Source organism: Oncorhynchus masou, chromosome 10 (genome assembly GCF_036934945.1).
Source record: "Oncorhynchus masou masou isolate Uvic2021 chromosome 10, UVic_Omas_1.1, whole genome shotgun sequence".
NCBI classification, from domain to species: Eukaryota; Metazoa; Chordata; class Actinopteri; order Salmoniformes; family Salmonidae; genus Oncorhynchus; species Oncorhynchus masou.
Window position 1 is genome coordinate 27,497,817 of NC_088221.1, and position 14,714 is coordinate 27,512,530.

The 14,714-nt window shown below is 44.9% G+C and overlaps 1 protein-coding gene across 2 annotated transcripts; it reads left to right on the forward strand.

Moving 5' to 3' along the window:
• Window positions 1-805: 805 nt before the first annotated feature.
• On the forward strand, window positions 806-9,081 carry LOC135547448 (ankyrin repeat and SOCS box protein 9-like). Of its 2 annotated transcripts, none has more exons than XM_064976476.1 (7): window positions 806-1,161; window positions 1,279-1,358; window positions 1,748-1,855; window positions 7,416-7,566; window positions 7,827-7,961; window positions 8,202-8,405; window positions 8,620-8,756. In XM_064976476.1, the coding sequence occupies exons 1-6, from the start codon at window positions 1,068-1,070 to the stop codon at window positions 8,399-8,401; spliced, it is 768 nt and encodes a 255-aa protein (XP_064832548.1). In that variant the 5' UTR covers window positions 806-1,067; the 3' UTR covers window positions 8,402-8,405; window positions 8,620-8,756. The 2 variants fall into 2 exon arrangements, with proteins under 2 accessions (XP_064832548.1, XP_064832547.1); XM_064976475.1 differs by having other exon boundaries at window positions 810-1,161; window positions 8,202-8,393; window positions 8,620-9,081.
• The last annotated feature ends 5,633 nt before the right edge of the window (window positions 9,082-14,714 follow it).

Consider the following 14,714-nt stretch of genomic DNA (forward strand, 5'->3'; position numbering starts at 1 on the left):
ATAACTTATGTAGAGAATGTTTTCATTAGAGAATCACGTTGCATCCATGAAGAATGTATGTCACAGAATGTGCATGCTAAGGAGTGCCTTGCTATGTTTTCTCACTGTCAAATGTTTGCCTCGATAATGTCAATGTGGGTTAGCAATTCTGGGGTATATAAAAATTAACTAACTTATGTGAATGATTAGTTTATTCTCATGGCGGATCTAATGACGAACCGGATGCTCGTTTATCTATGCCAGACAATGCAGTAAGTAAGTCTTTCTGGCGTGTTTCCTCTGTAAGACAACAGCTTATCCTCCAAATGGAAAAAGTAGGGAGCATAAACTGGTTTCTGGCAAATAACTCTGGCAAATTCCTGTGAGCCTGGAATTTCTCCTTGTAAAGTTTAGGCATTTCTAAGTCTATCCAGCCAGCTTTTTGAACTGAATTTATTTCCAAAAATTGATTGGATTTGTGGAAACTTGCATGTAAAGTCTGACTACAGCAGATGAATAACTAGGCATGGAAAAGTCCTCCACTTAAAGCATGGCTTTACAATTTGTATCCAAGGAAAAAGTGTCAGTCACGGTGTTGACACGTTACCCAAACTACAAAAACAAACGTGCACCTGCACATCTCCTATGTATCTTTCCAGCCCCCCCCCCTCTATCTTTCTTACTCTAGCCCCCTCCTTCCCTCTAACCCTCCCTGTTTAGCTCGAGGTGATGGGTGTGAACTGTCTGTGATGACAGTGTCAAGTTACAGATCTGCTCAACAGGATTCTACTCACTCTCTCTGCCCACAATTGGGTCTAATGAACACCATATGCACTGTAAAAACAAGCCCAGAAATGCATTCAAAACCACTTCCTGAAGGGCAGACTGAAGCTGAGGGGAAATGACATCACAGGCTTTAAGTTGGGAGGTGATGTCGAAATCACCCAAAAACAGTTCAGGAACAGACGGGTACAGATAAGTGTTGACACCAGCGACAGGTCGAAGTCCAGTTGCTGATGTTACAAAACCAATGGTGCAAGACAGACTATCAGACTCCCGTCTGATTTGGGGAACTCTCTAGGACAACAATGAGACAGGCTACAGGACACAGCAGTGACAACCAGAGGAACAATGCTACCCAGACTGGATCAGTTGTTTTTCTCTCCAACCCTTTGATGAGTGGTGAGTAGACTGCTTGGTGAGATACAGTAAAAGTTTCCACTTGTCTATATCTATGCTTTGGCCAATGAATGTCTGTCTCTGTGAATGATCCTATGATTGTTGTTCTTCTCTTATAAGATATTGAGTCAGATTGGTCCCCCATTCATGATGCAGCCTACAATGGACGCGTTCTCACACTGAGAAACCTAATAGCTCAGGTAAGGAAGGCACACCCAGACCCACAGGGCACAGACAATTCAACGTTTATTCCACGTTGGTTCAATGTAATTTCATTGAAATGACATGGAAACAATGTCGATTCAACCAGTGTGTGCCCTGTGGGTCCTTATTATGCACGCTCATGTCTGCAGGCTTTAGTGTAACTCCGATTTGTTATTTCTGTTTATAAAGTAACAATAGCCTTACCATTGTCTGCGGAATGGGGATGTAGAGGGAATGCATCACTTAAGCACAGTATTATTCAAGGGACCGCTTAGCACACTGAACATTCAAAACAATTTCAATATGGAGAAATGTCTGTCTATGGTTGGCAGAGGGAATAGGATTGGTTTTATATTTGTGTGTCATTTTTCAACCCTCTTCACAGGGAACGTGTGTCAACCTGGCCACTCAAGACAGAGTCTCTCCCCTTCATGGAGCATGTCTGCAGGGACACACTGACTGTGCCCAGTTACTGTTAGAAAATGGGGCAAATGTGAGTAAGGAATTTCACTCTAATCTGCACCATCTCTGAATTTGGCAGATTTTAAGACTCACAGCACAAAGCTGTATACATTATTTACATGATTCAATTTCAATGTAGAACAAGCACCGGCCAAATACAGACAGACCCCTCTGAATATGGGTTATAAATGTGTCTGTAGAGTCATTAGGCGATTAACCTCACTCATTCCTTGTCACTTTAACATTACTAGCACAAATCTGTAGACAACAATACCCCAACTGTACACTGAGTGAGTGTAAAGTCACATGTTTCAATAGCTACTGAATTGGAGTGTAACAATTTATTTAACTGTTGAATAGTCTACATTTTCGTTTTTATAAAGCACTGAGCGAAAACAGAATATCAACAATATAGCTCAGGCAGTAGGAAGCTCTCTCAACCATTTATATGCAGATGATACAGGCTTATACTCAGCTGGCACCTCCCCAGTAGTCACCTCATACAAGTACTTGGGAGTATGGCTTGACAGTACACTGTCCTCTCAGCACATATCCAAGCTGCAAGCCACGGTTAAATCTAGACTTGGTTTCCTCTATTGTAATTGCTCCTCTTTCACCACAGCTGTGAAACTAACCCTGATTCAGATGACCATCCTACCCATGTTAGATTACGGAGACGTAATTTATAGATCGGCAGGTAAGGTTGCTGTCGAGTGGCTAGATGTTCCTTACCATTCGGCTATCAGATTTGCCACCAATGCTCCTTATAGGACACATCACTGCACTCTATACTCCTCTGTAAACTGGTCATCTCTGTATACCCGTCGCAAGACACACTGGTTGATGCTTATTTATAAATCCCTCTTAAGCCTCACTCCCCACATCTGAGATACCCGCATTCAACCCTCATCTTCCAAATACAACCCCGGTTCTGGCAGTCACATTCTGTTAAAGGTCCCCAAAGCACACACATCCCTGGGTTGCTCCTTTTTCAGCTCACTGCAGCTAGCGACTGGAACAAGCTGCAAGAAACACTGAAACTGGACACTCCACCATTTCAACATTCAACGACTTAATCATAGACACTCTTACTGACACTTGTGGCTGCTTCATGTGATGTATTGTTGTCTCTACGCTTTTTGGCCTTCGTGCAGTTGTCTGTGCCTAACAATGTTTGTGCCATATTTGTGCAGCTACCATGTTGTGCTGCTATCGTGTTGTTGCTCTTGGTAGGCCGTCATTGTAAATAATAAGTTATTCTTAACTGACTTGCATAGTTAAATCAAGGTAAAAAATATATATACACTGAACAAAAATATAAACGATACCTTAAAAAAAGTAGGGGCATGAATCACAAAACCAGTCAGTATGTGATGTGACCACCATTTGCCTCATGCAGCACGGAACATCTCTTTAGCATAGAGTTGATCAGGCTGATGATTGTGGCCTGTGGAATGTTGTCCCACTCCTCTTCAATGGCTGTGCGAAGTTGCTGGATATTAGCTCGAACTGGAACACGCTATCATACACGTCTATCCAGAGCATTCCAAACATGCTCAAGGGGTGACATATCTGGTGAGTATGCAGGCCATGGAAGAACTGGGACATTTTCAGCTTCCAGGAATTCTCTACAGATCCTTGCGACATGGGGCTGTGCATGATCATGCTGAAACATGAGGTGATGGCGGCGGATGAATGGCACGACAATGGGCCTCAGGATCTCGTCATGGTATCTCTGTGCATTCAAATTGCCATCGATAAAATGCAATTGTGATCATTGCCTGTAGCTTATAACCTGCCCATACCATAACCCCACCGCCACTATGGGGTACTCTGTTCACAACGTCAAATCAAATCAAATTGTATTTGTCACATACACATGGTTAGCAGATGTTAATGCGAGTGTAGCGAAATGCTTGTGCTTCTAGTTCCGACAATGCAGTAATAACCAACAAGTAATCTAACTAACAATTGTTGGCAGCAGCCACTCAATGTTAGTGGTGGCTGTTTAACAGTCTGATGGCCTTGAGATAGAAGCTGTTTTTCAGTCTCTTGGTCCCAGCTTTGATGCACCTGTACTGACCTCGCCTTCTGGATGATAGCGGGGTGAACAGGCAGTGGCTCGGGTGGTTGATGTCCTTGATGATCTTTATGGCCTTCCTGTAACATCGGGTGGTGTAGGTGTCCTGGAGGGCAGGTAGTTTGACCCCGGTGATGCGTTGTGCAGACCTCACTACCCTCTGGAGAGCCTTACGGTTGAGGGCGGAGCAGTTGCCGTACCAGGCGGTGATACAGCCCGCCAGGATGCTCTCGATTGTGCATCTGTAGAAGTTTGTGAGTGCTTTTGGTGACAAGCCGAATTTCTTCAGCCTCCTGAGGTTGAAGAGGCGCTGCTGCGCCTTCTTCACGATGCTGTCTGTGTGAGTGGACCAATTCAGTTTGTCTGTGATGTGTATGCCAAGGAACTTAAAACTTGCTACCCTCTCCACTACTGTTCCATCGATGTGGATAGGGGGGTGTTCCCTCTGCTGTTTCCTGAAGTCCACAATCATCTCCTTAGTTTTGTTGACGTTGAGTGTGAGGTTATTTTCCTGACACCACACTCCGAGGGCCCTCACCTCCTCCCTGTAGGCCGTCGCGTCGTTGTTGGTAATCAAGCCTACCACTGTTGTGTCGTCCGCAAACTTGATGATTGAGTTGGAGGCGTGCGTGGCCACGCAGTCGTGGGTGAAAAGGGAGTACAGGAGAGGGCTCAGAACGCACCCTTGTGGGGCCCCAGTGTTGAGGATCAGCGGGGAGGAGATGTTGTTGCCTACCCTCACCACCTGGGGGCGGCCCGTCAGGAAGTCCAGTACCCAGTTGCAAAGGGCGGGGTCGAGACCCAGGGTCTCGAGCTTGATGACGAGTTTGGAGGGTACTATGGTGTTAAATGCTGAGCTGTAGTCAATGAACAGCATTCTCACATAGGTATTCCTCTTGTCCAGATGGGTTAGGGCAGTGTGCAGTGTGGTTGAGATTGCATCGTCTGTGGACCTATTTGGGCGGTAAGCAAATTGGAGTGGGTCTAGGGTGTCAGGTAGGGTGGAGGTGATATAGTCCTTGACTACCCGTTGACATCAACAAACCACTCGCCCACACGATGCCCTGCCATCTGCCAATTACAGTTGTGACAGGGGTTCATCCGTGAAGAGCACACTTCTTCAGTATGCCAGTGGCCATCCAAGATGAGCATTTGCCCATTGAAGTTGTTTACAATGCCAAACTGCAGTCAGCACGCAGATGAGCTTCCCTGAGACTTTCTGACATTTTGTGCAGAAATTATTTGGTTGTGCAAACCCACACTTTCATCAGCTGTCCAGGTGGCTGGTCTCAGATGATCCCATAGGTGAAGAAGCCGGATGTGGAGGTCCTGGGCTGGCGTGGTTACACGTGGTCTGCGGTTGAGGCCGGTTGGACATACTGCCAAATTCTCTACAACAACATTGGAGGCGGCTAATTCAATTCTCTGGCAACAGCTTTGGTGGACATTCCTGCAGTCAGCATGCCAATTGCACTCTCAATACTTCAGACAACTGTAGTAGTGTTGTGTGACAAAACTGCACATTTTAGAGTGGCCTTTTATTGACCCTAGCACAAAAAACACTAGTGTAATGATCATGCTGTTTAATCAGCTTCTTGATATGCCACACCTGTCAGGTGAAGTGATTATCTTGGGAAAGGAGAAATGTTCACTAACAGGGATGTTAACAAATGTGTACACATATAAATAAACTTTTTGTGCATATATATAACATTTCTGGGTCTTTTATTTCAACTCATGAAACATGGGACCAACACTTTATACACTGCTCAAAAAAATAAAGGGAACACTTAAACAACACAATGTAACTCCAAGTCAATCACACTTCTGTGAAATCAAACTGTCCACTTAGGAAGCAACACTGATTGACAATAAATTTCACATACTATTGTGCGAATGGAATAGACAACAGGTGGAAATTATAGGCATTTAGCAAGACACCCCCAATAAAGGAGTGGTTCTGCAGGTGGACACCACAGACCACTTCTCAGTTCCTATGCTTCCTGGCTGATGTTTTGGTCACTTTTGAATGCTGGCGGTGCTTTCACTCTAGTGGTAGCATGAGACGGAGTCTACAACCCATACAAGTGGCTCAGGTAGTGCAGCTCATCCAGGATGGCACATCAATGCGAGATGTGGCAAGAAGGTTTGCTGTGTCTGTCAGCGTAGTGCCCAGAGCATGGAGGCGCTACCAGGAGACAGGCCAGTACATCAGGAGACGTGGAGGAGGCCGTCGGAGGGCAACAACCCAGCAGCAGGACCGCTACCTCCGCCTTTGTGCAAGGAGGAGCAGGAAGAGCACTGCCAGAGCCCTGCAAAATGACCTCCAGCAGGCCACAAATGTGCATGTGTCTGCTCAAACGGTTAGAAACAGACTCCATGAGGGTGGTATGAGAGCCCGACGTCCACAGGTGGGGGTTGGGCTTACAGCCCAACACCGTGCAGGACGTTTGGCATTTGCCAGAGAACACCAAGATTGGAAAATTCACCACTGGCGCCCTGTGCTCTTCATAGATGAAAGCAGGTTCACACTGAGCACATGTGACAGACGTGACAGTCTGGAGACGCCGTGGAGAACGTTCTGCTGCCTGCAAAATCCTCCAGCATGACCGGTTTGGCGGTGGGTCAGTCATGGTGTGGGGTGGCATTTCTTTGGGGGGCCGCACAGCCCTCCATGTGCTCACCAAAGTTAGCCTGACTGCCATTAGGTACAGAGATGAGATCCTCAGACCCCTTGTGAGACCATATGCTGGTGCGGTTGGCCCTGGGTTCCTCCTAATGCAAGACAATGCTAGACCTCATGTGGCTGGAGTGTGTCAGCAGTTCCTGCAAGAGGAAGGCATTGATGCTATGGACTGGCCCGCCCGTTCCCCAGACCTGAATCCAATTGAGCACATCTGGGACATCATGTCTCGCTCCATCCACCAACGCCACGTTGCACCACAGACTGTCCAGGAGTTGGCGGATGTTTTAGTCCAGGTCTGGGAGGAGATCCCTCAGGAGACCATCCACCACCTCATCAGGAGCATGCCCAGGCGTTGTAGGGAGGTCATACAGGCACCTGGAGGCCACACACACTACTGAGCCTCATTTTGACTTGTTTTAAAGACATTACATCAAAGTTGGATCAGCCTGTAGTGTGGTTTTCCACTTTAATTTTGAGTGTGACTCCAAATCCAGACCTCCATGGGTAGATACATTTGATTTCCATTGATAATGTTTGTGTGATTTTGTTGTCAGCACATTCAACTATGTAAAGAAAAAGTATTTAATAAGAATATTTCATTCATTCAGATCTAGGATGTGTTATTTAGTGTTCCCTTTATTTTTTTGAGCAGTGTATATCTCCATATAGGTGTGCAACTACCATTCCCAGACACACTAATATGCTTGGAATGTGACAACCAGTGGAGTGTTAACCTTCTCAGCAGGCTATCACCAGCAGTTATGTTGGTTTGTATAGGATGGTAGAGGTATCTGGCAAGATATATGTTGTTGTCTGCGGTACCAGGTGAATGTCCCCATGTTGAAGAAGACCACCCCTCTGTCGGATGCCTGTGCCCGGGGTCACGTGGCCTGTGTGACCCTGCTCCTCCAGCACGGAGCCTCACCCCAGGGATCCAGCCTCTCAGCCTCCCCCATCCACGAGGCTGCAGCCAAAGGTCAGGGGTCACATTCTTAGCTTTTATCGTCAGCTTTTATCAAATAAAAAAAAACACCATGAACTCCATTTGTTGTTGTTGCAGTTATTTTTTGTTGTAATACCTAGGAGCTATAGCACTTTGTTAAACCAGTCAGATTTGATATTTTTTATGATAAAGTGTAATGAAATGTATCATTCCCCAGATTTAGATACAGTAAGCAGTTTTTCAAAGCAGATCCCACACACTGTTCTTTATTCCCTGAATATATCTATGTCCAGGTCACCCAGAGTGCATTGAGTCTCTGGTTCATCACGGGGCAGATGTAGATCAGCACACTGACCAATCAGGCTCGCCACTCTACATTGCCTGCACAAATCAGCATCTGAGTACCGTGAGGAAACTGCTTCAGCTTGGTATGAAAATGTATTCTCTTTAGTTTGTTATTACGCAGAAAGGATGTATAGATAGATAGATAGAATCTGGACTAGACATTGACCAGGGTGCTTCTATCACACGGTGCTCAAATATGATGAGTTATTTACAGTTTACACTTGGCCTGCAGTATATCATACTCTCATTTGACATTTACGGTAGGCTACATATAAAATCCACACATTTACACACAATATCCACACATATATGCTCTCTGTCAGGTGCTAGTGTGAACAGGAGTAAGGATGGGGACTCTCCTCTGCACGCGGCAGCCCGTCTGTCCAACCCTGAGCTGGTGTCTGTTCTCCTGGAGCACGGGGCTGACTGCAACTGCAGAGACACACAGGGCAAGCAACCCCTGGACCTGGCCCCTCCCAACAGCCCCGTTGAGAAACTACTGGGCCACAGAGGAGGTAGCTAGACCCGTAAGATTTTGGACAGAAGATTCTGAACTGCTGTTGTATGCATCGAGTTTAAATCCATCATGGATGTGTTTGTGAAAGGATTCTAGTTCTTGCATGATTAATTAATATATTTGCATAGTATTTACATTGTGCTTGTGTTATTAACAATATCAAACCCTGAGAACATCTTTATGTTATCTAAATGATGGCTGTTTCTCCTCTGATGGCTGACCAGGAGTGTCTCGTCTGATGCAGCAGTGCCGGCTGTCCATCAGGAAGGTTTTGGGAAAGGCCAGACTTAGTTCAATCCATGGTCTTCAGATCCCCACAGAACTGAAGCAATACCTTCTGTACCAATCAGATCGAAAGGGTATATTCATTAAATGAGCATATTTTTTTATGTTCTATCTCAATGCATTTCTACTTTCGGTCAATAGGTGGCACCTTACCACCAGCATCTGTGGAGAGAGGACGTTAACACTTATTGTGAATGTTGATTAGTGGGATGGTTTGTGCCACATTATCAGATTTGTACACATGAAAGATATGAGAAAGAAGAGAACTAGATTTTCTGCATTCAGAAATAAATAAATTAGTATGTACTGTTACTTGAAAATTGGTGTGAATATTGCTCAACGGTAAGATCATAAATGTTTACCAAAGGAATGCCAAATAAACATAATTATTTTGTTTCAAACATTGCCTTTTGGATTTTCTAAAAAGCTTAAAATGTAAGTATCCATTCATGATACTGTACCTTCATACGCTCATTAATGCATTAATCTAACCATACAATTACATACACAAGTCACATGTAAATAAGTAAATACGTACACACACAGTGCATTCAGAAAGTATTCAGACCCCTTGACTTTTTCCACATTTCGTTCCATTACAGCCTTATTCTAAAATTGACACAAAAAAATGTTCTCCTAATCAATCTACACACAATACCTCATAACAAAGCAAAACCAGGGTAAGATTTTTTTTTTGCCAATGTAATAAAAATATCACATTTACATAAGTATTCAGACCCTTTATTCAGTACTTTCTTAAAGCACATAAAGGCAATGATTACAGCTTTGAGTCTTCTTTGGTATGACGCTACAAGCTTGGCACACCTGTGTTTGGGGAGTTTCTCTCATTCTTCTCTGCAGATCATCTCAAGCTCTGTCAGGTTGGATGGGGAGCGTTACGGCACAACTATTTTCAGGTCTCTCCAGAGATGTTAGATCAGGTTCATGTCCGGGCTCTGACTGGGCCACTCAAGGACATTCAGAGACTTGTCCCGAAGCCACTCCTGCCTTGTCTTGGCTGTGTGCTTAGGGTTGCTCTACTGTTGGAAGGTGAACCTTTGCCCCAATCTGAGGTTCTGAGCACTCTGGAGCAGGTTTTCATCAAGGATATCTCTGTACTTTTGCTCTGTTAATCTTTGCACCAATCCTGACTAGTTTCCCAGTCCTTGCCCCTGAAAAACATCCCCACAGCATGATGCTGCCACCACTTTGCTTCACCATAGGGATGGTGCCAGGTTGCCTCTAGAAGTGATGCTTGGCATTCAGGCCAAAGAGTTCAATCTCGGGTTTCATTAGACCAGAAAACCTTGTTTCTGATGGTCTGAGAGTCTTTGGGTGACTTTTGGCAAACTCCAAGCAGGCTGTCATGTGCCTTTTACTGAAAAGTGGCTTCCGCCTGGCAACTCTACCATAAGGGCCTGATTGGTGGGGTGCTGCAGAGATGGTTGTCCTTCTGGAAGGTTCTCCCATCTCCACAGAGGAACTCTAGAGCCCTGTCAGAGTGACCATCAGGTTCTTGATCACCTCCCTGATCAAGGCCCTTCTCTCCTGTTTGTTCAGTTTGGCGTTGCAACCAGCTCTAATAAGGGTCTTGGTGGTTCCAAACTTCTTCCATGTAAAAATGGAGGCCACTGTGTTCTTGGGGAACTTCAATGCTGCAGACATTTTTTGGTACCCTTCCCCAGATCTGTGCCTCAACACAATCCTGTCTCGGAGCTCTACGGACAATTCGTTTGACCTCATGGCTTGGTTTTTGCTCTGAAATGCACGGTCAACTCTGGGACCTTATATACAGCTGAAGTCGGAAGTTTACTTACGTTGAGGTTGGAGTCATTAAAACTAGTTTTTCAACCACACCACCACAAATTTCTTGTTAAAAAACTAGAGTTTTGGCAAGTTGGTTAGGATATTTTATAATTCACTGTATCACAATTCTAGTGAGCCAGAATTTGGAAAATGGTGGAAAATTCCCGAAAATGATGTCACGGCTTTAGAAACTTCTATTAGGCAGCGTACCACCCTGCATACTGCGTACCACCCTGCATACCACTGCTAGATTGCTTCTGAAGCTAAGCAGGGTTGGTCCTGGTCAGTCCCTGAACGGGAGACCAGATGCTGCTGGAAGTGGTGTTGGAGGGCCAGTAGGAGGCACTCTTTCCTCTGGTCTAAAAAAAATATCCCAATGCCCCAGGGCAGTGATTGGGGACACTGCCCTGTGTAGGGTGCCGTCTTTCGTATGGGACGTTAAATGGGTGTCCTGACACTCTGAGGTCATTAAAGATCCCATGGCACTTATCGTAAGAGTAGGGGTGTTAACCTTGGTGTCCTGGCTAAATTCCCAATCTGGCCCTCAAACCATCACGGTCACCTAATAATCCCCAGTTTACAATTGGCTCATTCATCCCCCTCCTCTCCCCTGTTACTATTCCCCAGGTCGTTGCTGCAAATGAGAACGTGTTCTCAGTCAACTTACCTGGTAAAATGACGGATAAATTCAAAAATTATTTTTACATAATTTGAGTGAATTGTAGGTGTACCTGTGGAATTATTTCAAGGCCTACCTTCAAACTCAGTGCCTTTCTGCTTGACATCATGGGAAAATCAAAAGAAATCAGCCAAGACCTCAGAAAATAAATTGTAGACCTCCACAAGTCTGGTTCATCCTCGGGAGCAATTTCCAAACGCCTGAAAGTACCACGTTCATCTTCATCACGTTCAAACAATAGTACGCAGGTATAAACACCATGGGACCACGTAGCCGTCATACCGCTCAGGAAGGAAATGCGTTCTGTCTCCTAGAGATGAACGTACGTTGGTGTGAAAAGTGCAAATCAATCACAGAACCTTGTGAAGATGCTGGAGGAAACAGGTACAAAAGTATATATATCCACAGAAAAACGAGTCCTGTATCGACAAAACCTGAAAGGCCGCTCAGCAAGGAAGAAGCCACTGGTCAAATCAAATTTATTTATATAGCCCTTCGTACATCAGCTGATACCTCAAAGTGCTGTACAGAAACCAAGCCTAAAACCCCAAACAACAAGCAATGCAGGTGTAGAAGCACGGTGGCTAGAAAAAACTCCCTAGAAAGGCCAAAACCTAGGAAGAAACCTAGAGAGGAACCAGACTATGAGGGGTGGCCAGTCTTCTTCTGGCTGTGCCGGGTGGAGATTATAACAGAACATGGCCAAGATGTTCAAATGTTCATAAATGACCAGCATGGTCAAATAATAATAATCACAGTAGTTGTCGAGGGTGCAGCAAGTCAGCACCTCATGAGTAAATGTCTGTTGGCTTTTCATAGCCGATCATTAACAGCATCTCTACCACTCCTGCTGTCTCTAGAGAGTTGAAAACAGCAGGTCTGGGATAGGTAGTAAGTCCGAAGAACAGGTTAGGATTCTATAGTCGCAGGCAGAACAGTTGAAACTGGAGCAGCAGCACGGCCAGGTGGACTGAGGACAGCAAGGAGTAATCATGCCAGGTAGTCCTGAGGCATGGTCCTAGGGCTCAGGTCCTCCGAGAGAGAGAAAGAAAGAGAGAATTAGAGAAAGCATACTTAAATTCATACAGGACACCTGATAAGACAGGAGAAGTACTCCAGATATAACAAACTGACCCTAGCCCCACGACACAAACTAATACAGCATAATTACTGGAGGCTGAGACAGGAGGGGTCAGGAGACACTGTGGCCCCATCCGATGATACCCCCGGACAGGGCCAAACAGTAAGGATATAACCCCACCCACTTTGCCAAAGCACAGCCCCCACACCACTAGAGGGATATCTTCAACCACCAACTTAGCATCCTGAGACAAGGCCGAGTATAGCCCACAAAGATCTCAGCCACGGCACAACCCAAGGGGGAGCGCCAACCCAGACAGGAAGATCACATCAGTGACTCAACCCACTCAAGTGACGTACCCCTCCTAGGGACGGCATGGAAGAGCACCAGTAAGCCAGTGACTCAGCCCCTGTAATAGGGTTAGAGGCAGAGAATCCCAGTGGAAAGAGGGAAACCGGCCAGGCGGAGACAGCAAGGGCGGTTCGTTGCTCCAGAGCCTTTCCGTTCACCTTCACACTCCTTTCCGTTCACCTTCACCAGACTACACTCAATCTTATGACCCACTGAAGAGATGAGTCTTCAGTAAAGCCTTAAAGGTTGAAACCGAGTCTGCGTCTCTCACATGGGTAGGCAGACCATTCCATGAAAATGGAGCTCTATAGGAGTAAGCCCTGCCTCCAGCTGTTTGCTTAGAAATTCTAGGGACAATTAGGAGGCCTGTGTCTTGTGACCGTAGCGTACATGTAGGTATGTAGGTATGTACGGCAGGACCAAATCAGAGAGATAGGTAGGAGCAAGCCCATGTAATGCTTTGTAGGTTAGCCATAAAACCTTGAAATCAGCCTTTGCCATGACAGGAAGCCCGTGTAGGGAGACTAGCACTGGAGTAATATGATCAATTTTTTTGGTTCTAGTCAGGATATAGTAGCCGTAAGTAGCACTAACTGAAGTTTATTTAGTGCTTTATCCGGGTAGCCGGAAAGTAGAGCGTTGCAGTAGTCTAACCTAGAAGTAACAAACGCCTGGATGAATTTTTCTGCATAATTTTTGGACAGAAAGTTTCTGATTTTTGCAATGTTACATAGATGAAAAAAAGCTTTCCTTGAAACAGTCTTGATATGTTTGTCAAAAGAGACAACTATCAAGATTAATTCACAGATTCAACAGAAGATCTCTGTTTCTTGGGACCTAGAACAAGCCAAGCATCTCTGTTTTGTCCGAGTTTAAAAGTAGAACGTTTGCAGCCATCCACTTCCTTATGTCTGAAACACAGGCAATTTTGGGGCTTCACCGTGTTTCATTGAAATGTATAGCTGTGTATCATCTGCATAGCAGTGAAAGTTAACATTATGTTTTTGAATGACATCACCAAGAAGTAAAATATATAGTGAAAACAATAGTGGTCCTAAAACGGAACCTTAAGCACCGAAATTTACAGTTGATATGTCAGAAGACAAACCATTCCCAGAGACAAACTGATATCTTTGACAGATAAGATCTTAACCAATTTGGGTTTCCAATCTCTCCAAAAGAATGTGGTGATCGATGGTATCAAAAGCAGTACTAAGGTCTCGGAGCACGAGGACAGATGCAGAGCCTCGGTCTGATGCTATTCAAAGGTAATTTACCACCATCACAAGTGCAGTCTCAGTGCTATGATGGGGTCTAAAACCAGACTGAAGTATTTCGTATACATTGTTTGTCTTCAGGGCGGCAGTGAGTTGCTGCACAACTGCTTTTTCTAAAAATTTTGAGAGGAATGGAAGATTTGATATAGGCCGATAGTTTTTTATATTATCTGGGTCAAGGTTTGGCTTTTTCAAGAGAGGCTTTATTACTGCCACTTTTAGTGAGTTTGGTACACATCCGGTGGATAGAGAGACGTTTATTATGTTCAACATAGGAGGGCCAAGCACAGGAAGCAGCTCTTTCAGTAGTTTAGTTGGAATAGGGTCCAGTATGCAGCTTGAAGGTTTAGAGGCCATGATTATTTTCATCATTGTGTCAAGAGATATAGTACTAAAACACTTGAGCGTCTCTCTTGATCCTAGGCCCTGGCAGAGTTGTGCAGACTCAGGACAACTGAGCTTTGGAGGAATACGCAGATTTAAAGAGGAGTCCGTAATTTGCTTTCTAATAATCATGATCTTTTCCTCAAAGAAGTTCATGAATTTATTACTGCTGAAGTGAAAGCCATCCTCACTTGGGGAATGCTGCTTTTTAATTAGCTTTGCGACAGTATCAAAAATACATTTCGGATTGTTCTTATTTTCCTCAATTAAGTTGGAAAAATAGGATGATCGAGCAGCAGTAAGGGCTCTTCGATACTGCATGGTACTGTCTTTCCAAGCTAGCCGGAAGACTTCCAGTTTGGTGTGGTGCCATGGTCCGAAACCACCATAAAAAAGCCAGACTACAGTTTGCAACTGCACATGGGGACAAAGATCATACATCTTGGAGAAATGTCC

What these genes read in the sequence shown, in the direction of transcription:
- LOC135547448 (XM_064976475.1), top strand. Translation starts at nt 1,068, where the DNA reads ATGAGACAGGCTACAGGACACAGCAGTGACAACCAGAGGAACAATGCT. An exon ending in CTCCAACCCTTTGATGAGTG is followed by an intron (nt 1,162 to 1,278) that starts GTGAGTAGACTG and finishes TTCTCTTATAAG; the next exon opens with ATATTGAGTCAGATTGGTCC. An exon ending in GAGGAAACTGCTTCAGCTTG is followed by an intron (nt 7,962 to 8,201) that starts GTATGAAAATGT and finishes GCTCTCTGTCAG; the next exon opens with GTGCTAGTGTGAACAGGAGT.